General features: G+C 42.9%; 1 protein-coding gene across 2 annotated transcripts in view; it reads left to right on the forward strand.

The window, feature by feature from the left end:
- TMC7 (transmembrane channel like 7) overlaps positions 1-26,494 on the forward strand; it is a 71,603-nt gene that overhangs the window by 41,908 nt on the left and 3,201 nt on the right. For both annotated transcript variants that reach the window (XM_004450415.4, XM_004450417.5), the window contains exons 6-14: positions 8,195-8,340; positions 10,463-10,610; positions 12,009-12,182; positions 13,777-13,934; positions 15,280-15,397; positions 15,660-15,757; positions 17,917-18,103; positions 21,252-21,382; positions 23,808-23,963. In XM_004450415.4, the coding sequence (XP_004450472.2) occupies positions 8,195-8,340; positions 10,463-10,610; positions 12,009-12,182; positions 13,777-13,934; positions 15,280-15,397; positions 15,660-15,757; positions 17,917-18,103; positions 21,252-21,382; positions 23,808-23,963 (1,316 nt within the window). The remainder of the gene's footprint in view (positions 1-8,194; positions 8,341-10,462; positions 10,611-12,008; positions 12,183-13,776; positions 13,935-15,279; positions 15,398-15,659; positions 15,758-17,916; positions 18,104-21,251; positions 21,383-23,807; positions 23,964-26,494) is intronic.

A 26,494-nucleotide genomic window follows, 5' to 3' on the forward strand; every position in this document is an offset into this window, starting at 1 on the left:
GTAAGCAGTATATGAATGGCTCATGTTTTTTTATCCATTCTGTCAGCCTATATCTTTTGACTGGGAAGTTTAATCCATTCACATTCATTGATATTCCTGGAAATGCATTATTTACTTCCACCATTTTATTCTTCAGTTTTCATATGTCATATCATATTTTCATCCATCTTTTTACTCTTGGTTATTCTTTCCACTATTCTTTCTTCTATACTCTCCTCCAGGCCTCTCTCTCCTGTCTCTTTCAGGCTCTAAGTATTCCTTTATTATTTCCTGCAAAGTAGAGTCTTTTTAAGGAACCCTCTTAGTTTCTGTTTGTGGATATTTTATACTTATCTTCATATCTGAAGGACAATTTTGCTGAATAAAGAATTCTTGGCTGACAGTTTTTCTCTTTCCATATACTCATTATTCCATACCTCTGTCTTCTCACCTCCATGGTTTCTGATGAGAAATTCATGGTAAGTCTTACTGGGAGTCCCTTTTATATGGTGGTTTGCTTCTCTCTTGCTGCTCTCAGAATTTTCTGTTTGTCTTTGACATTGTATGTGTCTTAGAGTAGGTCTATTTGGATTTATTCTGAATGGGATATGGTGCATTTCTTGGACATTTAAATTAATTTCTTTCAAGAGAGTTGGGAAATTTTCAGCTGTTATTTCCTCACATACTCTTTCGGCCCCTTTTCCCTTCTCTTCTCCACTGGAATTCCCATTACATGAATGTTGTTGTGTTTCGTGTTGTCATTCAACTGTCTGAGCCCCTGCTCAATTTTTTCCATTCTTTTCTCTCTTCAGTTTCAGCTGTTTTGTCTTCAGTATCATTTATTCTTTCTTTCATTATTTTGAGTCTGCTCTTGTATGCCTCTAATGTGTTTTTTTTTCTTTTTTTCCCATTTAAGTATTTCTCTCATACATAAATATACATAAACAATAAGCATATAGTAATAGTTGTAATCTTTCAAAGCAAACATTCATAACATCATACAGAGGTCCCATACAACAACCCACCTCACATTGTTGTGAAACATTTTTAACTAGTAATTAAACAACATCCTCAAAATATTACTACTAACCAAAATATCTTACCTTTTGGTGTATTTTACCCCCAACCCACCTATTATTATTACTATTATTTTTATATCATTTATATGTGAACATACATGAACAATAAGTGTATCGTAAAAGTTGTGAACTTACAAAGCAAAACCTGCATAACATCATACAGGGGTCCCATACAACAACCCACCTTGTATTGTTGTGAGACATTTGTTATAAATTATGAAAGAATATCCTCAAAATCTTACTACTAACTACAGTCCCCATCCTATATTTTGTGTACTTTTCCCCCAACCCACTCTATCATCATTTTCTAAATATATTTTTATGACAGAAGCTGTAAGCCTGCAAAACAATCATGCACATGTACAGAATTCACACACAATACCCTTCCATCAATATGCCACACTGTGGTGGAACACCTACCACAGATTATGAGATAGTATCGTCAGATTATTACCAGGTTCATAGCCTATATTTGGCACACTCCTTCCACACTCTCCCATTGTCAACACAGTACATCTTTGACATAGATGCTGACTATTACAGTATTGCTGTTAACCACAGTCCGTAGGTCACTCTAGTTGTATTTTTCCCATGTTTCTTCACATTCTCACCACCGAACAATAGTGATGTACATTTGCTTTGGTTCACAAAGGTTACTCTTGCATCTGTACCATCAAAAACAATTCTCATCCACCTCTGGGTTTACTGTTCTTCAGTCCCTGGATTATTCTCTAGCATTCTCTTAATTGGCATTTACAGCCCCAAACTACAGTTTTCAGCCACATTCCCATTTATTAACCAGCTTTATCCACTTCCACACTTTTACATTAAAGTTATTTAAAACTTCTACATACATTAAGCATCAGTAGTCCATCTCAGTCCTCCCCTTATTTGCTTTTAAGAATCTACTACCTACCACTAAGTCTTGAGGATATTTTCCTTCATTTTCTTCTGGAAGCTTTATGGTTCTTGCTTTTATTTTTAGACTTTTGTTCCATTTTAAGTTAATTTTTGTATAAGATGTGAGATAGGGGCCCTCTTTTCTTCTTTTTGCTATGGCTATCCAGTTCTCCCAGTACCGGTTGTTGAGTAGATTGTTCTGCCTGAGCTGGGTGGGTTTGACAGGCTTGTCAAAAATCACTTAGCCCTAGATGTGAAGCTCTGTTCTGAATCATCAGTTTGGTTTCATTGGTCTATGTGCCTGTCTTTATGCCAGTACTATGCTATTTTTACCACTGCAGCTAGGTAATATGATTTAAAGTCTGGAAGTGAGAGTCTTCCAACTTTGCTTTTCCTTTTTAAGATGTTTTTGGATATTCAGGACCCTTTACTCTTCCAAATAAATTGGATAATCATGCTTTCCATTTATTTTAAAAATGGTGGTGGAATTTTTATTGGGATTGCATTGAATCTGTATATCAAAACAAGTAGAACTGACCTCTTAAAAGATATTTAGTCTTCCAATCCTTGAGCATGGAATGTTATTCCAATTATTTAGATCTTTTAAAATTTTGTTTTAACAATGAGTTGTATTTTTCTGAATACAAGTGGTTTATATCATTGGTTAAGTTTATTCCTAAATATTTGGGTTTTATCTGTCATATTTTATTTTCATCACTGTTTTGACTCTTTAGTTACTTTTATTGATAAAATCCTCATTTCTGCACTCTCTTCCTATCCTCTCTCTCCTGTCTTTTCTTTTCAGGCTCTAGCACACCCTTTAGTATTTCCTGTAAAGCCAATTTCTTGCTTACAAACTCTCTCAGTTTCTCTTTATCTGTGAATATTCTAAACTCTCCCTCATTTTTGAAAGACAATCTTGCCGGATATAAGATTATTGGCTGGAAATTTTTCTCTTGCAGTATTTTAAATATATCATACCACTGTCTTCTTGCCTCCATGGTTTCTGGTGAGAAATTAGCACTTAATCTTATTGGGAATCCCTTATATGTTATGCATTGCTTTTCTCTTGCTGTTCTTAGAATTCTTTCTGTGTCTTTAGCATTTGACATTCTGATTAGCATGTGTCCTTGAGTTGGTCTATTTGGATTTATTTAGATGGGAGTATGTTGTGCTTCTTGAACATGGATGTCCATGTCCTTCAATAGGGTTGGGAAATTTTCTACCATTATTTCTTCAAATATTCCTTCTGCCCCTTTCCTTCTCTTCTTCTGGAATACCCATGACAGATGTGTTTGCATGTTTCTTGCTATTGTTTAGTTTCCTGAGAACTTGTTCAATTTTTTCCATTCTTTTTTTAGATTTATTTATTTATTTATTTCTCTCCCCTTTCCCCCACCCTGGTTGTCTGTTCTCTGTGTCTCTTTGCTGCATCTTCGCTGTCCACTTCTGTTGTGAGTGGCACGGGTATCTGTGTTTCTTTTTGTTGCGTCATCTTGCTGTGTCAGTTCTCCGTATGTGTGGCGCCATTCCTGGGCAGGCTGCACTTTCTTTCGCACTGGGCGGCTCTCCTTACAGGGTGCACTCTTTGCGGGTGGGGCTCCCCTACGCGGGGGCACCCCTGCGTGGTAGGGCACTCCTTGCGCACATCAGCACTGCGCATGGGCCAGCTCCACCCGGGTCAAGGAGGTCTGGGGTTTGAACCGCGGACCTCCCATGTGGTAGATGGACGCCCTAACCACTGAGCCAAGTCCACCTCCTCCATCTGTTCTTTTATGTGTTTGCTTTCAGAGGCTATTTCTTCAAGCTCACTGATCCTTCCTTCTGCCTCCTCAAGTCTGCTAATATATGATTCCAGTGTATTTTTAATTCCATTTACTGTGCCTTTCATTCCCATAAGATCTATTTTTCTATGTATGCTTTCAAATTCTTCTTTGTGTTCATTCAATATCTTCTTAAAATCCTTAATCTCTTTAGCCATCTCACTGAATTTATTAAGGAGATTTGTTTGAACATCTATGATTACTTGTCTCAACTCCTTTATGTCACCTGGAGACTTATCTTTTTCCTTTAACTGGGCTATATCTTCCTTTTCTTGGTGTGGATTATAATTTTTTGTTGGTGTCTTGGCATCTGGCTTACTAGATGTATTTATTCTAAGTGCAGTTTCTCTCTTTAGTTTTGGGCTTTCTTGCCCTTTCTCCCTTATCGGTTGTGTAGTAGGAACCAAGAATGTAGTTGGCACTATGAGCTGTGGAGGCTTAAGCTGCCCTCACTTCCCCAGGGACCAGTGAAGCTTCTCCCAATTTTCTCCTTTGCCCGGGGTAGGAACAGAGCCACAGCTGTGTATAATAATCCAAGTCATGCAGGCCTAGACTATAGTTGTCCAGAGAGAATGATGAAGCTTCAAGCCCCTTTCTGCCCTGCCTAGTACAGGGATGGAGCTGCAGGTGTGGGCAGCAATCTATGCAGAGCGGGTCCAAAATGACCACAGTTGCCCTGGTAGACTTCCAGCTATTCAGTCTGTACCTGCTGAATGTACCTGCTGTTACCTGGAGAGGTTGGTGCAGGACACGCCAGCTTCCTCCCTGCTGGAGGTAGGACTGAAGCCTAGGCTAGGGTTGTAGGCCACTCGGGGTAAAAGAAGCCAGTCCCTACCGTCAGTGTGATTTTCAGTCAGCCAGACTTCCCCTCATGCTGAGGGCAGAGTCAAATTGGCAGCCACTGGCCTTTTTCTGACTTGGACAGGTTCAAACTTTAGCTGTTCTTAGGATTATACTTTAGTCAGCCAAATATACTAATCAGTAGCTGAAATCAGTGGCCCACCATCTCTTCCTCCCCTGTTTTTGGGAAATGGAGCTTCAATTTTAGCCACAGAATAGCTCCTGAGGTAACTTGCACCGCCAGGGTTGGGTGATCACTGGTCTTCACATTGTGACCTGTATTTTCCCAGAGAGGCTGGTGCAGGTCCCACCAGCTTCCTCCCTGCTGGGCTTGGACTTATGCTACAGCTGCAATCTGATCTGCATGGAAAGAAACTGCTCCCTACCAGCACTGTGATTTTCAGTCCCTGCCGCTTTCACTCATATCAGGGGTGGAGGTAAAATGGTGGCTACCAGCCTCTTTCTGCCTTGGACAGGTTCAAACTTTAGTTATTCTTAGGATTATACTTTAGCCCACCTAATTTACTAATCAGTAGCTGAAGTTGGTGCCCAACCATGCCATCCTCCCCTGTTTTTCACAAGTGGAGCTTCTGCAGAAGAGCTCCTGAGGTGGCTTCTGCCTCCAGTGGAGGGTGGGCACTGGCCTCCAGTGCATGGAGTGCTCTACTTATGAATCTTCTCTGAAGATGAACACTCTTCTCCTTCCATTCTTTCAAGGATGTTGCAGAATGCTCTTCTGGCTGCCTAGAGCCCCGAAACAGGTGCTTTGGTTAGCTCTGTGTGATAACTAACTGCCCTGTAGCACAAGCTGACTCTAGAAGCTCCTTACTCTACCGCCACCTTGCTGGTTGTCCCTCTAAATGTGTTTTTTATCTTAACTATTGTGTCTTTCATTCCCATGAACTCTGTTACTTTTCTATTAAGGATTTCAAATTCTTCTTTCTGCTTGCTCAATGTCCTGTTCATGTCATATATCTGTTTAGCCATATTGTCTTTCAATGCATCATTTGATTTTGGAAATTTGTGTGCATCTCACTGATTATTTCTAGGGCTTTGATATATTCCTTTTCTTGGGTCATGTCTTCCATTTTCTTAGTGTGGTTCATAATTTTTTGCTGATGTCTAGGCATCTAATTAGGATACAGTTTACTCAGATGCTCAATTTATTTCTCTTTTATAGGGATTTGGTGGCAGGAGGCTGTGTGTTACTGCTACTCTGATTTTGGTTCAACCTGGATTTTCAGGATTGTCCCTGCTAGTTTCTCAAAACTGGACTCTGGACCCAGTGATTGGTTGGAGACTTGCTTCCTAGGGTCTTGGGGAGAGAGGCTATAAAGGCCAGAAAAAGACTCTTATTTTTTATTTTCTCACATGCATTTTCTTGGTCTGTCAGTAGGTGGCTCTCTTTGGCCGTTCAGTGCCAGACTGGAGCAATGTGATGGAGGTTCCTGCCTGGAGGCTAAGAGCCTTGAGATTCAAACTTTCTCAGACAGTTGTGCCTCCTTTTCTGGCAGCCCCCTCCCTTTTTCCAGATAGGAAACACTTCCACTCCCCTCTGTGTCCTTAACAATCAGTCCAGGTTAGTAGAGAAGGAGATTGGGAGGGTCCTACTCTTTAGCCCCTTGCAGGCTCCCAAGGCTAACAGTGGCCGGGCCACAGCTGGCCTGGAAGAGCTTGTGGCTTGTGGGACTCAGCAGAACAAATTTGTGGGTCAAGAGCTGAGTCAGCCTTAGGCTGTGTTCCTCCCTCTCCCTTTTCCTGGGGTCTCAGGCCTAGAGGCCTGAATATTCTAAATTGTCTTTAGTGTGGGAGAATGTGTGGTTTCAACTCAGTTCTGCTGTTGTAATTTCCCTTCTTCGTCCCTCTCTCCTCTGGGTGGTGTTTAGCCTTCTCCTAGTGTCCTAAACCCTAGCAGTAACTGATCTTTTAACACCAATATGCAAGTCCTCCTCTAGGTACTTATATGACCTTGCTTAATATTTCATAATATGGATTTTTTATGATTTAGCCAGTGCCCTATGATGTGCATTCAGATGCTTCCAGTTTCCTCCTTTATAAACAATACTGTAGTGAACATCTGTGTACTACTTATACAGTTTCTGCTTTCTACTATGTTCTCTTCCCCACTCTCCTGGAATTTTTCTGCCATCCAAGGAGGAATTTGAAAGTTTCCCTCATTCTACCCTAAGAATTCAGGATCTTTTTTGTAATGTTTTTCACTTAAGGCACCTATGTAATTTTCTTTTTTGTAGCATTGTTATTGAGATATAATTCACATATCATACAGTTCACCCACTTAAAGTGTACAATTCAGTGGCCTTTCATTTATTCACAGAGGTGTACAGCCATCATCACAATCAATTTTAGAGCATTTTCATCACTTTGAAAAGAAACCATGTGCCCTTTAGCTTGCACCCCCTAACCTTCCCATATCCCCATTCCCCATTATGTGACTACTAACCTCTTTTCTATCTCCTTGCATTGACCTATTCTGGACATTTTATGTCAATGGAATCGTGTAATACCCGATCCTTTGTGACTCCCTTCTTTCATTTAGCATGATGTTTTCAAGGTTCATCTATGTTTTAGCATGTATAAGTACTTCATTCTTTTTTTATGGCCAAATAGTATTCCATTGCATGGACACATCACATTTTGTTTACCTACTCATTTGTTATGGACATTTGTATTGTTTCTACCTTTTCAATAATGCTGCTGTGAACATTTGTATACAAGGTTTTGTGTGGGCCCACATTTTCATTTCTCTGGGGAATACAACCTAGGAGTGGAATTTCTGGGTCAAATGGCAAACTCTTTTTGAGGAACTACCAGACTTTTCTAAAGCTGCACTGTTTTCCATTCCCACCAGCTGTATATGAGGGTTCTGATATCTCTGCATACTTACTTGCCAACACATGCTGTTAGCTGACATTTTGATTATAGTCATCCTAGTTTGTGTGAAAAGGGGTGTCTTCTTGTGGTTTTGATTTTTTGTTTTCCTGATGACTAGCGATATTGAGCATCTTTTCATATGCTTATTTGGCCATTTGCTTATCTTCTTTGGAGAAAGTTCTATTCAAATCCTTCCTCCATTTTTTAATTGGGTTGTCTTTTTATTGTTGAATTGTAATTCTTATATATTCTGGGTACAAGTCCTTATGAAATATGTGATCTGCAGATTTTTTTCTCCCATTTTGTGAGCTATCTTTTTTACTTTCCTGATGGTATCCTTTAAAACAAAAAAGTTTCTAATTTTGATGCCATCCATCTATTTTTTCTTTTGTTGTTTGTTGTTTGTACTTTTGTTGTTTGTACTTTTGATATTATATCCATTGATATCCATTGCCAAATCCAAGTTATAAAAATTTACCCCTATATTTTCTTCTAAGAATTTTATAGTTTTGGCTCTTACATTTCGATGTTTGAGAATTTTGAGTTGATTTTTATATAAAGTGGTGATTTTGTGATAAAAGACCCTGGAATATGGGTTTCTTGAGGGCAGGGACTGCCCTCCTTGATCCCTCCCTGCAGTGAACTCACCAGTCTGACCTCATGCCCTTGGCTTTATTTCAGGGTTTCTTGGAGGAGACCTCTCTATTTTATGGACATTACACCATTGATGGGGTGAAATTTCAGAACTTCACCTATGACCTGCCCCTGGCATATTTGTTAAGCACAGTTGTTTACCTGGCCCTGAGCCTTCTTTGGATAGTGAAAAGGTAAAATTATATTGTAATTGTGTTCTATTTAATTACCCTTGATGGCTGTAGTCTTTTGGAGATCTGTGGGCTCCAGGAGCCATTTCCCAAAGGATGGGCAGAGTCCAGGGATGGTATATTAGTCAGGGCTCTCTAGGGAAGCAGAATCAACAAGAGATGTCTGTCGATAGTAAGAGATTTTATCAGAGTCTCTCATGCAACCATGGGGGCATGCACAAGTCCAGGTTCTGCAGACAGGCTGCAAACCAGAGACTCCAGTGAGAGTCTGATGAAGGTCCTTGATGAGTTCTGGGAGATGTTGGCTGGTCAAACACGAGCTGGGAAATTCTCACTCAATGCTGGAATTGCTTCCCTTTTTAAGGCAGTCAACTGATTGGATAAAACTTCACTCATTGCTAATGGCAATCTCCCTTATTGATGTAATTGTAATCAGTTATCTATGACTTAACACTGCAGTAAAGTCAATGGTAACTAACGTCCATAAATGCCCTTGTATTACAATTAGCCCAGTACTTGCTTGACCAAATAACTGGGCACAATTGCCTGGCTGAGTTGACACATTAGCCTAACCATCACAGATGGGTTTTATGAGGAAAGGTTTGGGAGATGAAGACCAGGATTTGGAAGCTGGATGAAGCAGCCTGAAGCTCTTCAAGCGATCATTTTCAAACACCAACACCTTATTTTTGCTCTGATTTTCTCATTTTCTTCATCTGTGAAATGTACACACTTGAAAGAGCTGTGAACGATCTGAAACAAGACAGGTAAAGGGCTTGGACTGTGCCCAGCACCTTCCTCCTTGTCACTGTCATCAACATCATCATCATCATATTAGCCCTCTTCTGCCACTAACGCTGTGAATATAGGGAAATGATTTTCCCTTCTCTAGATCTTAGCTTCCTCACCTGCAAAATGTAGCTTGGGTCTCAATCAGATGTGTTCAACTGGCATGGTCTCTTGAAATCACCATGGAGAACTGTAAAGTAACATAATCGTGGACCCCACATAAGGCCCACTGCATTGAAATTTCAGTGTAGGAAACCACCTGGGAGTCTACATTTTGGAAAAGCACTCCGGTAGTTCTGATATATATTATTTGCCAGGAACTTTGGAACTGAATGTCTGATGGCTGCCATTCCTTTCACTTCCATTGTCTTCATGACTCACTAGCAAGTTCTAAAAATATCTGTTTCATCTACAGAGAACTGCGTGTGGCATTTGCTGGTCTTTTCTTTTAACTTTATATTTTGAGATAATTTCAAACTTACAGGAGAGTTGCCAAAATAATGCAAAACCCACACAGGGAACTCCAGCATACCCCCACCCCCATGCATTTGGTGTCTTTATCTCATCAAGTACAAGGGCATATTTTTTCCGTGGAAGCATTTGAATAAATAAAAATTCTGGAATGTGCAATAGAGTTGTATCTGTCCTAACAGGTGCTAACTAGATATTCATTAGCTACTCAACTCATTTATTCATTCATTGATCCAACAAACACACATGGGCCATCTAGTATGTTTCAGGCATTCTGGATATAAAAGTGGCGAGACAGCCAAAGTACTTGTCTTCCAGGAATTTAACATTTAGTGAGGGTAAGGGGCTATACATTGTAGACAGTTAAATAAGGTAATTTCAGATTAGGCTCACTGATTAGGAAATAGAAAGAGACTGACTTGAAGTGAAAGTGTATAACTTTAGAAGGGGGGGTGAGGAATCCGAGGGAGGGGCACTTGAGCTGAAACCTGAAGGAAGGGAAGGAGAGAGTAGAGGGAATTGCAAGTGCAAAGGCCCTGAGGCAGGAGCAGAGATTCATGTGTTTATAGAAAGAGTGTCAGAAAAGACATAGGAGGGTGACTCCATAAAAGGAAAGAAGGCAAGGCTAGCTCATGCAGGACCTCTAGGCTGTGTTAAAGGGTTTAGATTTTATTCCAGCTGTAATGGAAGCCATAAAATGGATGAGAGGAAATGAGATACCTGGTTAGCTGTCACATATATCTAGAATGGACCAAAAGTTGACCATGGCAAAATGAATAGAAGCTGCAGCTGTGTCTAACTAAGCCAGGTCATGTGTCTATATTTTGTTGTGTGTATAAGAAGGATGATTGTGTTTTGGGGTCAGGTCAGTGGAGGGGTTCAAGATCAACCTGATTCGGAGTGAGGAGCACTTCCAGAGTTACTGCAACAAGATCTTTGCTGGCTGGGACTTCTGCATCACCAACCGCAACATGGCGGAGCTGAAGCACAGCAGCTTGCGGTACGAGCTCCGAGTGAGTGCTCCCGGCTTTCCCTTGCCAGATTCCCCCCAGCCAGGTCTGGCTAAGTGGGAGGTGGGGTCTCCTTGGCATTTAGCACATGCCCCGTTGGTTTGCAAGAGCTTCTCAGAGAGAACAGTTCACTGGGGTTGATCAGTACCCTAGTAATGGTAGGTACTGGTGAACAGCAACTGGAAAGGTAGGTGGGGGTGCGACCCTGGATGGGAGGAGGTGGTGTTTTCCCTCCACCCCTGCCTTTTTGTGCTGTTGTTTTCCCACCTGAGAAGAGCCTGTCACAAGCATTGCTTATACCAAGAGAAATAATAACTGGGAGGGGAAGACTATGATGATAAGTTTGGATAGAAAGAATGTGAAACAGTGGAGAGGGAGTGGATGTGGCTCCGTGGTTGACCGCCAGCTTCCCACACACGAGGTCTCAGGTTCAATCCCCGGCCCAAGTACTGAAAGGAAAACAAAGAGAATATCCAAATTAAAAAGGAGAGAAGGAGTAATAAAGAGCATCTTGATCAATTCCCCTCTCCCAAAAAAGGGAGGAGCCAACCAGTAAATCGAAAGCTTGACATAAAGTAAGATAGAAGGAATCAAATCAAGAATATTCTTTGTTACACTAAATGTGAATAGATCAAATTCTCCTTTTAAAAGCAGAGATGACCAGATTGGGTTTAAAAAATCAAAACTGCACCTACATGCTATTTAAAGAAACTGCACATACTGCATATAGATTATAGTTTTCACATTTGTTGTAAAGTCTAATTGCAGTTTAAATAGAGTTTCTAGGTAAGCGGGCTTGGCCCAATGGATAGGGCATCCGCCTACCACATGGGAGGTCCGCGGTTCAAATCCCGGGCCTCCTTGACCCCTGTGGAGCTGACCCATGCACAGTGCTGTTGCACACAAGGAGTGCCATGCCATGCAGGGGTGTCCCCTACTTAGGGGAGCCCCACACGCAGGGAGTGCCCCCATGGGGAGAGCCGCCCTGCGCGAAAGAAAGTGCAGCTTGCCCAGGAATGGCACCGCACACACAGAGAGCTGACGCAGTGAGATGACGCAGCAAAGGGAGACACAGATTTCTGTGCCGCTGACAACAACAGAAGCGGACAAAGAGGAACACGCAGCAAATGGATACAGCGGACAAGTGGGGGGGGAGGGGGAAGAGGAAAGAAATAAAAATAAATCTTTTAAAAAATAAATAAATAGAGTTTCTACCTTGACTTAAGCTTTAGTGGACATGAAACCTAGTTGGACTTAGTCTGGGAAGGTCTCCTGGGAAGAGGTGACTATTTGAGGGAACTTGAAGATGGTGGGAAGGGCTATGTCGAGTCCCTGGTTCCACCCCCTGAATATACATCCCTTCCTCCCCGCACTCACAAATAAGTTTTCTTTGGCCCCCAGGCAGACCTGGAGGAAGAGAGAATCCGGCAGAAAATAGCAGAAAGGACCTCGGAAGAAACCCTGCGGATTTACTCCTTGAGGCTCTTTCTGAACTGTATTGTTCTGGCAGTTCTAGCAGCGTGCTTTTATGCCATCTATAGAGCAACGATATTCTCACAAGAACACATGAAAAAGGTGTGTACGCCATGGGAGTCGGTTTAACCCTTGCTCTGGTTTGGCACTGGGCTCTATGCATTGCGGATCTGTGAGGGAGCCTCCATGGTCCTTATGTTTCACGTATGGGGATGCGAGTTTGACTGAAGTGATAATTGGAGGTGATCCGTTTCTATTTTTTTAAGACAAACGAAGCACCCAGAAGAGACAGTTTGAGATACCTGCCTCTTCTTGGGATTCATAGGACACTGGAGTTGTGTTCTGGCTCTGCAGGTAGATGAGCCTAGATTTAGTTCCTGACTCCTGCACTTTACTGACTGAGACCTCAGTTTAGCTTTAGCAGTATTTATTTATTTATTTTTTTTGAGGTACCAAGGATTAAATCTGGGACCTTGCACGTGGGAAGCCGGCACTCAAACCACAGCTTCCCTGAGTTGGCTTTTTCATTTGTTTTGCTTGTTGCTTGTTTTTTTTTCAGGAGGCACCAGGAACCAAACCCAGGACCTTCCATGTGGGAGGCAGGTGCTCAACCACTCAAGCCGCATCTGCTCCCAGCAGTGAATTTAAAAGTCCAAGTGGTTTTGCTTCATGAAGTCAGTTATTAGGGGTCCAGGCTCCTTCCATCTTTGGGCTCTGCCCTCCTTGGGGTATAGCTCTGTTGTGCATGATACAAAATAGCTCACCACCAGGCCCAAGCTCCAGCCAGTGGGAAGGAAGGTAAGGGATGGGACAGGCATACCTCCTTCCTTTAAGGGCATGGCCTGGAAGTTGCACTTACAACTTCCACTCACATATACCTTTGGCCAGAATTTAGTCACATGGCTGTACCTTGCCACAAGAGAGGCCAGGAAATTTAAGTCTTTATCCTGCATAGCCATATATGGCTAAATAGTCTATTACAGGGGAGCGGATGTGACTTAAGCAATTGGGCACCTGCCTAACACATGGGGGTTCCAGGTTCAGTTCCCAGTGCCTCCTAAAGAAGATGAGCATGACAGTAAACTGATGCAACAGGCTGGCATGGTGAGCTGATGCAACAACATTATGCAACAAGATGATGTAACAAAGAGACACAATGAGGAAACACAATGAGAGACTCACAAGTAGGAGCAGAGGTGGCTCAAGCAATTGGGTGCCTCTCTCCCACATGGGAGGTCCTAGGTTCAGTCCCCAGTGCTTCCCCAAAAGAAGACGAGCACACAATGAACAGACACAATGAGCACAGTGGGGAGAAATAAATCTTTTTAAGAAATAGCCTGTTGCAATGAAAGGAGGAAAGAAGCCTGTTACAAGTCAATTAGTATCTCTACTAAATTCTTGAAAATACTTTAAATTGCTCATTGATACAGAATACATGGATTTTTAAAAAATATATATTTCACCTTGAATCCAATAGAGCTAATTTTTCTTCCATCGTGGTACTACATTATGGTTTCTCTTTTTAAACACTCAGAGGAGATGGCTCATGTTTAGGGGCCATTTTGAATGCAGATATGTTTTGTTTCTTATTAATAGTTTGCCAAACATGTCCAGATGAGTTCTTGTAAGTTCAACACATTTGTGATGCAACTTCACTTATTCTACTCCCAACCAGTATGTTTTGTTACCTTGCTAGGAAATTGACAAGATGGTTTTTGGAGAGAACCTGCTGATATTGTACCTGCCATCTATCGTGATCACGCTGGCCAATTTCGTCACCCCAATGATCTTTGCTAAGATCATCCACTATGAGGATTATTCCCCAGGCTTTGAGATCCGGCTGACTATCCTCAGGTAATGCCTAACCTGAGGGTGGCAGTCACGCTCAGCAGTTCGTCACTTGCTCCCCACACTTGCCCATGGCAGACATCACTAAACAATTGTGGCTAATTTTCTTGCTGAGCCAAGATTCTTCCTTGACCTTTAGATAGCCCCGTTTGTGGAATGAATCAGCGTCTATATGTGCAGCGCAGCAAGGTCCCTTTTCCTTGAGTCTACTCTGCTCATCCATGTAAAAGCACGTTGACAGCTGAGGGCCGAGGCGGGAGGAGTTGCTCTAAAGACACCAGGACTGAAAAATGTAAAGTAAGGTCCAGGGAGTTAACACAAAGAAGCAGAGAGGACCTCACAGGGACTTTGTTGAATTGAAGAGTTTCTTTTCCGTGTATCAAATGTTGGAGAGCACATTTGCCTCTTCTTTAACTTTTTATTTTAGAAATTTTCAAACATTCAGAAAAACAGAGTGACTGGTATAAGGAACCCTCCCATAGGCCCATCACTTAGTTTCAACCACTCTCAACACTTTCTAGTCTTAGTACATTGATTCTCCCCACTTTTTTTTTTTTAAGGAGATAACGGGGATTGAACCCAGGACCTCGTACATGCGAAGCAGGCACTCAACCACTGAGCTACACCTGCTCCCTCTCCCCACTTTAGCTGGAGTTTTTTAAGCAGATCTTAGGCAGCCTGTCATTTCCCCTGTAAACACTTCAGAATAGATATTTCTAAGTGGTGAAGATTTGTTTTTGTTTTTAACATAACCGTCATCATACCTAATACAATCAACAGACAGTCTTCCCGCTAGAAGCTGGCTTTCTGCAGTTGGTTTGTTCAAATGAGGATCCAGACAAGGGCCACATGCTGCATTTTGTTGTTAGGTGTCTCAAGCCCTCTTCTTATTAAGAATTCCCCTGCCCCGCTTGTTATGCCATGGATTTGTGGGGGAAACTGGGTCACTTGTCCTGTAGAATGTGCCCCCATTCTGGGTTAATTCACTGCTTCTTCAAGATGTGTTTGTTTTTCCACCCATCGTAGTTCCTGTAAACTACTGTGTAGACAGAGTTTTTATTGGATTCTGTTTCAGTTGTTGGCTCCACCCCACCTGGAAGCATGTGCTGTCAGAAGGCTTCAGGCTTAGTGATGAGAAGGGCCTTACATGCCCTCGGGTTTCCTTTTAAGAAAGGCAGGGGGAGTGGATATAGCTCAGTGGTTGAGTGCCTGCTTCCCATGTGCAAGGTCCTGGGTTCAGTCTCCGGTACCTAAAAAAAAAAGGGGGGGCCGCTTCTCCAGCCCTCACGGCCAAGGGCCAGCCTGCCCTGAGTGCCTCTCCCTCCCCCCTTCCTCCCTGTCCCACCCTAAGGTGTGTCTTCATGCGCCTGGCCACCATCTGCGTGCTGGTGTTCACCCTGGGCTCCAAGATTACCACCTGTGATAACTACACGTGTGAACTCTGTGGCTACAACCAGAAGCGCTACCCAGTAAGGCTGTGGGACGGAAGCATCCGGCTGGGTGGCTCATTTTGAGCACAGCATCAAGGTCAAGAGAACAGTCATCAAGGCCATGGGTTTGAATCCCAGCTGCTCTGCTTTCTAGCTGCATGGCAGTGTGGTACCCTGAGCCAAAGTCTGCTCAGCCTCAGAGGCAGCAGGATCTGGGGTGGGAGGGTGTTGGGAGGAGCCCGAGACCTGGTTTCTCTGCCACAGGTAGGGCTTCTCAGTTTCTCTTGCTCTTTGATTTCAGTGCTGGGAGACCCAAGTTGGGCAGGAAATGTACAAGCTGATGATCTTCGACCTCATCATCATCTTGGCTGTGACACTTTTTGTGGATTTTCCTAGAAAGTAAGTATTAGGGGTCCCCTCTGAACCCTACTGTTCTGGGCTCCCATTGCAGTCACTCCCCTGAAAGTGCTGATAACCAGTGGCTTGCCAACAGCTTGAGGCCATGGACCCCAAAACCTGGGCTGAGTTTTTTTTATGTATATATATGTGTGTGTATGTGTGTATATGTGTGTATATATGTGTATATATATATGTATAGTCAGTACTTTCAATTGCCCATTTCCTGTGGAATATGCAAGTTACCCCACTCCTTCCCGCCCAATCATTGTCTGTACTTTACAGCTCTTGAAAAATCAAACCCTTTATTTTGATTGTTTTTCATAAATGCAAATGCTGACAAATACATGAGGGCATAAGGTCAGAAATCAATTCCACCTTCCTAAAATTGCTTTCAAGTGGGAAACACCTGCTTCAGGGCACCTAGTTAAAAATCTCTTATTTTACACCTAGAGGTGGCTTGTTTAGCTTCCTAACATCTGGAACGTAACTGCTCCGTCTTAAGAGGCAGCTCAAAGAGCGGAAATGGCGCTTCTTCCTCGAGGTCACGGGTCCTGTCAGTGGAGATGCCCTGGCTTGCTCTAGTGGATGCCATATTTCCTGGCCTGGGTTCAAGCCACTTGCTGGTCATGTGACTTTGGGCTCCTTCTTTGAGCTCTGTGCCTGTTCTCTCATCTGTCAAATGGGAGTGGTAGTTCCTACAGCAATGTCGGGGGTGAAATGGGATAAAACTGATAATGCACTAAGACCACGCCACAGCACACCACAAAATGCTAGCCGTGGCTACCAGGGTTGTCACTATGAAGTTGCCATTGGTCTGTGATTTGCAGCATCTCCTTTATGCTTGTTTTTACCCACCGGTCCAGATTATCAGGCATATGCCAGGAGTCCAGTAAGCCCTTGAGAGCAAACAGTAAAAAAGAAACTCTTTCTTTCAAAATTTACCCAAGTATGACATGAATGTGTGCCTATTAAAAAATAAAAAATATGTAGAATTAAAAATTTTTTAAATTATACAAGTATGACAAAGATGTGCTTATTCAAATATTTTGAATATTTAGAATTTAAATAAATGCAGATGTCTGGAGAAATGCGAGACATCGCTTTTGTTTCTAGACCCCCCCATCCCCAGATGCCACTCATTCTTTGGAGGTGCCATGAGCACTTTGGGGTAGATCCAGCAGGCTTTAGAAAACTCACTTGCATAAAAACACTTGTAAGCAAACACAAAGAGTTTCTTGGAAGTGTTGTCCCCCCACCCCCACCGCCCTTGCCCCCCAAAAATTGATCTGCGGCTCCTTTTTTTCTTTTTCCATTTGAGCAACTTTCCGTGGCAGGACACAGGCACTTCCTCCAGGGTTTTGAGGACTGTGTGGTATTCCACCTGTATCCATGGTTGAATAATTTATCAGTCCAGCCCCCATTAATGGTCATTTAAGTTGTTTCCGGTATTTTTGTGATACATGGTGATGCTGCAGCAAATAACTGTATGTTTATCTCAGGCCCCTGGTCCCAGGGTTTCTATAGGAAGCATCTAGGACTCTGGCATTGCCAGGTGGTAGGGTCCTTGTAAGCTTTTTTCAGTGCTCCCACATTCCAGATGAGAAAAGTTAGGCTCAAAAAGGTACAGAAACTTGTCTAAGTTTGTTTGGTTGGTAAGTTGTGAAGTCAAGATGCAGACCCTGATCTGAGTGATTCCAGAGTTCACTCTACAGGCATACCATGTAGATATTGCACATGCAGCTCCAGACCACCACAATAAAGTGAATATTGCGATAAAGCAAGTCCCAGGGATCTTTTGGTTTCCCAGTATATATAAAAGTTATGTTTACACTATCCTGTAGTCTATTAAGTGTGCAATAGCATTATGTCTTTAAAAAATGTATATACCTAATTAAAATGTGACACAGAGACATGAAGGGAGCACATGCTATTAGAAAAATGATGCTCGACACAGAGTTGCCTCAAATCTTTAATTTATAAAAAACGCAAATACCTGTAAAGTGCAATAAATGAGGTATGCCTGTATTCTTCATCTTTAAGACGAACCAATTTCCATGAGAAATATGCGTGGAAATGGCCCTGGTTTAGTGGACTTGGTTCTGACCTTGGCAGACACTGACATTGATGGTCAGGTGAGGAATGTTCCCGTTTGTTTCCAGGCTCCTGGTGACGTACTGCTCCTCCTGGAAGCTGATTCAGTGCTGGGGGCAGCAGGAATTTGCCATTCCCGATAATGTTCTGGGCATCGTTTACGGACAGACCATTTGCTGGATCGGAGCCTTTTTTTCCCCTCTTCTCCCGGCAATCGCAACTGTGAAATTCATTATCATCTTTTATGTGAAAGAGGTAAGGGGAGGTGGGAATGGGAGGCCCTTACTCTGGACCATTCTTGACCTCCTGAGGCGTTTAGCACGTGTGTATTTGGAGTCTGCCCCACATCCCATCAGGTGTATCAAAATCACTCCCACATCATGCCTTATTTAGTATTTATTTTAATTCTGGGAAAAGACTTTGGATGGATTTGGCATTTTTATAATTTTGAAAGTTTTGTTAAGAACAGTTTTGTCTCTGCAATCTAAATGTTGTTTTTATATGTAACTGCCTTAGAGTTGAGTTAGCAGTGGTGCAGTTTGGTGATGTTTAAGGAAATGTTTACTTATTTCAGTTTTGCAGTTTTCTGGCTGGGTTTTTAGCCAGTGCATTTATTTTCAGGCCTTAGTTATTTGTGGAGGTCCTTGAACAGCTTGTGGGCTCTAAGCATTGTGCCTAAACTAAGTGTCTAATGGGTGAAGTCGCTCTGCAGCTCTTGTGCTGGGGACCCAGGAGCACGTGACCAGCTTATTAACCTGACTTCTTTCTTTATTATAGAGGCAATGCATGCTCATTATTAAACATCTACAGAATACAGATATGCATTCAGTAACATCTGTCCCTTCTTCCAGAGGTATTCTCTGCTAATAATTTATTGATTACCTATTATGCCAAGCCCTGAGGATGTAGAATAGAAATCACAATAAGAGTAGTGTTAATAGTACTGATGATGATAATAAGAGATAATAACATTATGTGTCCTGATGGTGCTGAGCACTCGATAGTGATTATCATGGAATGGTTACACCTACCTTTGAAGTAGTAGGTACTCTTTTTAACTATATTTTATAAAGTAGGAAGCTGACGTTCAGGGAGGTTAAGTAACTGGTCTAAGGTTACACAGCTCGTTAAGTGATTCCTAGGATTTGAACCCAGGTTTAATCTCATTCCAGACTAAGCAGGGCCTTGACTTGGACCAAAATTTCTGCCCAGGTGGTCTGGCCTTTGGAGAATCTTTTTTTTTTTTTTTTTTAATTTATTTCCCACCCTTCCACCCCCAGTTGTCTGCTGTCTGTGTCCATTCACTGTGTGTTCTTCTGTGACCGCTTGTTCTTATCAGTGGCACCGGGAATCTGTGTTTCTTTTTGTTGCGTCATCTTGCTGTGTCAGCTCTCCGTGTGTGCAATGCCATTCCTGGGCAGGCTGCACTTTCTTTCATGCTGGGTGGCTCTCCTTATGGGGCGCACTCCTTGTGCGTGGGGCTCCCCTACGCGGGGGACACCCCAGCGTGGCAGGGCACTCCTTGCGCGCATCAGCACTGCACATGGGCCAGCTCCACACGGGTCGAGGAGGCCCAGGGTTTGAACTAGGACCTCCCATGTGGTAGACGGACGCCCTAACCACTGGGCCAAGTCCACTTCCCCTTTGGAGAGTCTTTTGATGCTTTCATTTGGAAACTTCAACTGGTTGAAATCAACAAAGGAGAGATGGATGTGAGAAAACCGATAGGAATTTTTTTGTCCTTTCCAGAAAATATTGCTTAGCCAGAGGTTTCCCAGTGTGTAGCACAATGAAGACAGTGCAGGGTAATAGGAAGGGTCATGGGTGCCAAGTTGGGATCTGACATTCCCTCCAGGTCTGAGCTGTGGCTGCCCCCAGGTAGGCCACTAAGTTCCCTGTACCCAGTGTCCTCAGGTCCAAGTTAGCCTGGCTACCACTGATTTCCCAATCCCAGCCATGTAACTTTTAAAAATATTAAGGAGGGAGCGGATGTGGCTCAAGAAGATGGGCACCCACCTCCCATATGGAAGGTCCCAAGTTTGGTTCCCTGTGCCTCCCGAAGAAGATGAGTAAGACAGCAAGCTGACAAAATGAGCTGACACAATGAGATGTTGTAGTGACATGATGCAATGAGGAGACACAGAAAGAGACCCAACAAGCAAGGAGCAGATGTGGCTCAAGCAATTGGGTGTTTTCCTCCCACATGGGAGGTCCTGGGTTTGGTTCCTAGTGCCTCCTAAAAGAAGACAAGCAGACATAGAGAACACACAATGAACAGACACAGAACAGTCAGCAAGTGCAAAACAATGGGGGTGGTGGGAGTGGGGGTGGATGAATAAATAAATCTTTTTAAAAATATATTAAGGAGAATATTTATGCTTCTCCCTTGATATTTCCTTCAAGTCTTTTTTTCCCCTCAGTGGGAATATTTACTTGAAATGCACTTGAAAAATGTATATGCTTGCAAAAAAATCAAGCAAAATATCTTTTAATTCTGTATCTTATTGTACAACATTTTATACATAAACTCCTATAAAGAATAAATGTTTTTTTTTTTTACTAATGTGATATTCTATAGTTCTAAAATCCAGCCCTTCCATTTCCCATCATTTCATAAGTAGTTAAAAGTCTCTCTTGTCCTTTCCAGGGCTTCTTAGTATTCCATTTACAGATGTGCCTTAATCTTTTTTTTTTTTTAAGATTTATTTATTTTATTTCTCTCCCCTTCCTCCCCCCCACCCTCCCCAGTTGTCTGTTCTCTGTCTATTTGCTGCATGTTCTTCTTTTGTCCGCTTCTGTTGTTGTCAGCGGCACAGGAATCTCCGTTTCTTTTCGTTGCGTCATCTTGTTGTGTCAGCTCTCTGTGTGTGCGGCACCTTTCCTGGGCAGGCTGCACTTTGTTTTGCGCTGGGCGGCTCTCCTTACGGGGTGCACTCCTTGCGCATGGGGCTCCCCTATGTGGGGGACACCCCTGCGTGGCAGGGCACTCCTTGCGCGCATCAGCACTGCGCATGGGCCAGCTCCACACGAGTCAAGGAGGCCCAGGGTTTGAACCGCGGACCACCCATGTGGTAGACGGATGCCCTAACCACTGGGCCAAGTCCTCTTCCCAGCCTTAATCTTTAATGAACTTTCATCACTAGCTATTTAGGTGCCTGCAACCACTGCAGCAGCAAACAACCACATATATAAATTTTGTTCCATTTGCCTAGTATTTCCTCAAGGTGAATTCCCCAAAGTTGGTGTCTAGGTTAAACACTTTTTCATTTTGATCTATATTGTTGTTGAGTTACCTTCTAGAAAGTTTGTATCAGTTTAGGGTCCTACCTGAAATGTGTAAGGCTGCTCATCTATGCCATAGTCATTGCTCTTCATTTTTTTCTTTTTCTTTTTTTCCTCTTAGATGAGTCTTCTCCATACCTGCAGACCCTCCCCAAGGCAGTTCAGAGCATCCAACTCAAATTTCTTCTTCCTGTTGGTGTTGTTGATTGGGCTGTGCCTGGCCATGATACCTCTGACCATCAGCATGGCTCAGTAAGTATGACTTTGTTTTCTAGAACATTTCTTTGCTTCCTGACCTGTCCCCCTTTCACGTTAAAGCATTCCTGGCATTCTTTTTTGGTTTTCCTCACGTTAGAGGTAAGGCCAGTCACTCCTGGCTTGGTCAAGCCCATCTTTGCTTCAAAAGTTCTGCCTGGACATGGAAATATTTCGACCCACAGCCAGGACTTGGGCTTGCGGTCGTGCCGTCATTTTTGTGAGTGCCATTTGGGTCCATCCTACCCTACTCACTTTTCCTGCAACCTCTTTTCCAGGATTGTTTCTTTGTTTCTGATTGTCAGAATAATACACGGTCACTGTAGAATATCTGGAGTATAGGGAAAAGGAGAAAGAAGCAGGAAGTCACCCATATTCCTGCCAATCTGGCACTTATTATACACCTTCCATGTGCCAGTCACTGTGCTAGATGCTCAGGGTATAAAACACTTAAGGTCTGGCACGTGGAATGTAGAGTCCAGTGTGGAATTTGCAAAGAGCAAAAAGGGCTTTGGACTAAAGATCAGAAGCTGAGGGTTCAAATTCCAGTGATGTAGCTCCTTATATCAGAGATTGGCAGAAATCAGAGATTTCTGTAAAGGGCTAGAGAATAAATAATTTAGGCTTTGGGGGCCATATAGTATTTGTCACCACTCTTCTGCTGTAGCATGAAAGCAGCCATAGGCAATCTGTAAGTGAATGGGTGTGCCTGTGTTCCAATAAAATTTTATTTATAAAATAGGTGGTAGGCCAGACTTGCCCACCCATGACTTAAACTCTCATGGAATTCTGCTTCTTCATCTTTAACTTAATCTCATATTTTGTTCTTTAATTCAATTGTATATTTGTTTGTTTGTTTGTTTGTTTTAGGAGGTACTGGGTATTGAACCCAGGACTTTGTACATGGGAAGCTGGTGCTCATCCACTGAACTACAGCCACTCCCCTGATTCTGTATATTTTTCGTTGGTTTTTACTAATATAGTAATATGTTATATAAAATTAAAAATTCTATTGGTACAGAAGGGTATAAACTGAAGAGGGAAAATTTCTCCTTAGATTTACGTCTTGGTCCTATTCCCCAGAGGTAGCCACTATTAACATTTTCTTATGAATACTTTCAGAAATTCATTATGAAAAAATGTATTTTTAAAAAAATACATGTGGGATAATACTAAAATCCTGTATGGCAACTTGTTTTTTCACCTACTTTGAACTTTGCATGCCAACACATACAGAACTATCTTATTCTTTTTATGGTAACTTTACTTTTTTTTGGCATAAGAAATGCATTCACATGACACAAAATCCAAAAGGCATAAAAGAGTATATGGTGAAAATACTCTTTCCAGTCCTATTTTCCAGCTACTTATTACTCCTCTAGAAAAGTCACCTTCTTCCCTCTTTCCTTTCTTACCTCTCTCCCTCCCTCCTCCCACCACCCCACTCTATGATTCTCTCTCCTAGGTTTCTTAGTATTCCAGTGTTTAAATTGAACATAAATTATTCATCCATAATAATATTTAGGTTGTTTCCAGGAACTTATTTTTATCCCTAGAAACAGGACTGCAATGGAAAATCCTATACACAGAACTTTGTGATGTGGATTTGGACAACTCTTTTTAGGTCTTAGATTTAATTGTTTCCATTATAATTTTATTTTCTTTTATTCTCTACTTGGTCTTTGAAAAATTTCAAATCTATAGAAAAGCTGAAAAAAATTAGCAACAGTGGACACCCATATACCCTTCAGTTGGGTGACCTGTTAATATTTTGCCACATCTTTAAAATCTCTCTAGGCATACTGTTTTTCTTTTTATTTGAAATTATGTTGCAGGCACCATCACATTTCATCCCTAAGTACTTGAGTATGCAACTCGTAAGAATAAAGACATTGTCCTTCATTATTATAGTAACATTATCACCCCTAAGAAAATTAATACTAATATCATATAAACAGCCTGCCATTTTCAAGATTTCTCAAATTACCCCAAATGGTCTTTTATAGCTTTTCTCTCTCTCTTTTAATGAGGATCCTTCAAAGATGTTCACCATTTGGTTTGGTTGTTATGTGTCTTTTGCGTCTTTTAATCTTTGATTTTTTTGAAAAGTCCAGGCAAGTTTCCTCCTCTCTAAATTAAGATAATTAGAGACTAGAATTCTCACATTCTGGGCTGGTCTGGTTATTTTCCTACAGTATCATTTAACTTGCTCTTCTGTCCTGAGTTTCCTGTACTCTGGAAGTCGGGTCTAGAGACTTGATGAAATTAGCATTTTTTACCAGAATATTCCTAGGGGGCCCAGGGGTATCGGGTGGGTCCATGGCTGGCCCCTGCTAGCAAAGCACTGTGGGCACGCAGAGGCGGGGCGCTCGGCCCAGGCTGCATGGCCCTGTCCTGAGCCCCTCGCTTCATGTCTTGGCAGCATCCCTTCCTCGAAAGCCTGTGGGCCGTTCACCAACTTCAACACCACCTGGGAGGTCATCCCCAAGACAGTGAACACCTTCCCCGGCTCGCTGCAGTCCTTGATCCACGGCATCACGTCGGAGGCCTTTGCAGTGCCCTTCTTCATGATCATCTGGTAAGTCACAACCACCAGGACCCGGTGGGTATTTCTTGCTGGGACCCGTGAGCACCTCTCCACTGGGAAATCGGGGGTTTCTGCTATCCTGGATAAAGTTGCTGAGCCTCACTTTCCCACCTCTGAAATGGATATAATAATAGAAGCTCTTTCAGAGGGTCTTTGAGCAGATTCAATAAGATCTTACATGAAAGGCACTTAGCCCAAGCCCTGGCATCTAAGCACCCAATTAAACATTACCTGTTACTAATATTACTGACTGGGGAAGTGAATGTGGCTCAAATGATAGGGCCTCCACCTACCATATGGGAGGACTCGGGTTCAATCCCTGGGGCCTCCTGGTAAAAAAGAAAAAGAGAAAGCATGCCTGCATGGTGAACCAGTGCCCATGCAGTGAGCTGAGTGCCCACATGAGTGTCCACATGGTAAGCCAGGGCCCACACGGTGAGCCAATGCCCACGCAAGTGAGTCATGCAGCAAGATTATGATGCAACAAAAGAGAGACAAAGGGGAGAGTCAAGGTGAAGCACAGCAGAGACCAGAAACTGAGGTGGCTCAGGTGATAGGGAACCTCTCTCCACATTAGAGGTCCCCAAGATTGAATTCTGGAGAATCCTAGAGGAGAAAAACGAGAAGAGAAGACAAAAAGAGAAATAGATAAAGAAGATCACACAGCGAATGGACACAGACAGCAAAAACAGCAGGGCAGGGGGAGTGGGTGGGAAAAGGGGAGGGGGGAGGGTGAGGGGGAAATTTTTTTTAGAAAAACAAAAACTGCTTAAAAAAATATTTCTGATTATCACAGAATCTCTTGCTTTCTGAAATAGGATCTGATTAACAGGGCAGAGAGAAGAGCACTGGTTTGGAGCCTGGGCTTGAACCCAGGCTCTGCCATTTGTTTATAAGCCATGTGACCTTGACTCATCACATTTCTTCTCCAAGCCTCTGTTCTCTCACCTGAAAACAGAAGATAAAAATGGTGCCCTCCTCATAGGGTTAAGGGGAGGGAGAAAGAAATGTAATAACCCATTGTTATGGGTTGAACTCCATCCTCCAAAAAGCCATGTTCAAGTCCTGACCCACGTGAAGATCTTATTTAGAAATAGTGTCATTGCAGTTGAGGTCATCCTGGAGGAGGGTGGGTCCCTAATCCAGTGTGACTGTGTCCTATAAGAAGAGACAGACAGACTCGGGAGAAGGCCATGGACGGCGCTGGCACAGGTGGCAGTGCTACAGCGCCAAACCAAGGAGCGCCAAGGATTGCCAGCAAGCACCGGGAGCCAGGAGCAGGCAAGGAAGGATTCTACCATTCAGGTTCAGAGGGAGCATGGCCTGGCCAGCACCTTGATTTCACATTTCTGGCTTCCCGAAATCTCTGTTGTTTTCAGCCACCCGGTTTGTGGTACTTTGTTCCGGCAGCCCCAGCAGAAGACCTGGCCCTTTGTAAAGCCGCAGTAAATGGCAGGTGTTTGTGAGGGTGGCAAGGGTCTTCTCTGCACAGTGATTCACTTCAAGGGCTGTCATTCTAATCACAAAGGTGTTTTGAGTGCAAACTGTTGTGTTAGGCCTGCTCCAAATACCTTCAAAGTGTTGATTCATGAAGTCATAATTACCCAGTGATGTAGCAAAACTCAACCATGGCACCACCTGGTGACAGTTATCTGCTCTGGTGTCAGTATCTTTGGGGTCCACTCTTGTCCTGTGGCTTGGGGACTTCCAGGTGAGTGTCACTGATGTTGGTGATTCCAGGAATCTCCTGGTTACCTGGCCCTCATTCCATCAGCCTTATCGGAAGATTGGGCAGCTCGAATCCTGGGAAGACAGTGAACTGCCTCCCCTTCAATAAATGAAATTGCCCACTGTCTTCCTGAGGGCTTGCCCCCACTCTACGTGCCCCTTTTCCCCAGAAGTAATAATTTCAACCACCTCCATTTGAGTTCTGGCCTGGACACAGGATGGGAGCCAATTGCCAGTTGCCTTTACCTAAAATTGCATCATCTGAGGCTTTCATCGGTGGGTTTTATTATATTCTCCCCATTTTCAGATGAGGAAACAGGCCAGAGGGGTTCCACAGCTAATGACATGCCAAGGTGACTCTGAGCCATCTCCTTCTCTCTCCGTATCATTTTGCATATACCAGGGGCACATCACCTTTTAATATTAACTTAAAAAGCAAGGCATGGGGGATGAGATGTAGATCAAGTGGTTGAGCACCTGCTTCCCATGTAAGAGGTCCTGAGTTTGACCCGCCAGTATCCCCCTAAAACAAACAAGCAAACAAAAGAACCAGCTCTCATTGGGGAGTGGATGCAGCTCAGTGGTTGAGCACCTGCTTTGCATGTATGAGGTCCTAGGTTCGGCCCCCTGTAACGTCTGGGAAAAAAAAAAGCAAGGCATAAGCCAAACTTTTATGCCATAGCCAAAAAGAAACTCCAATGGCTGTGTCTGGTACCCTCTGCTTGGGGGAGAAGGTAAGCACTTTTTTTTTTTGTCGTCCCCCTAATAAAAGTAAAATTGTTCCAGACAAAATA

The sequence above is a fragment of the Dasypus novemcinctus genome, chromosome 23 (assembly GCF_030445035.2).
Source record: "Dasypus novemcinctus isolate mDasNov1 chromosome 23, mDasNov1.1.hap2, whole genome shotgun sequence".
NCBI lineage: Eukaryota > Metazoa > Chordata > Mammalia > Cingulata > Dasypodidae > Dasypus > Dasypus novemcinctus.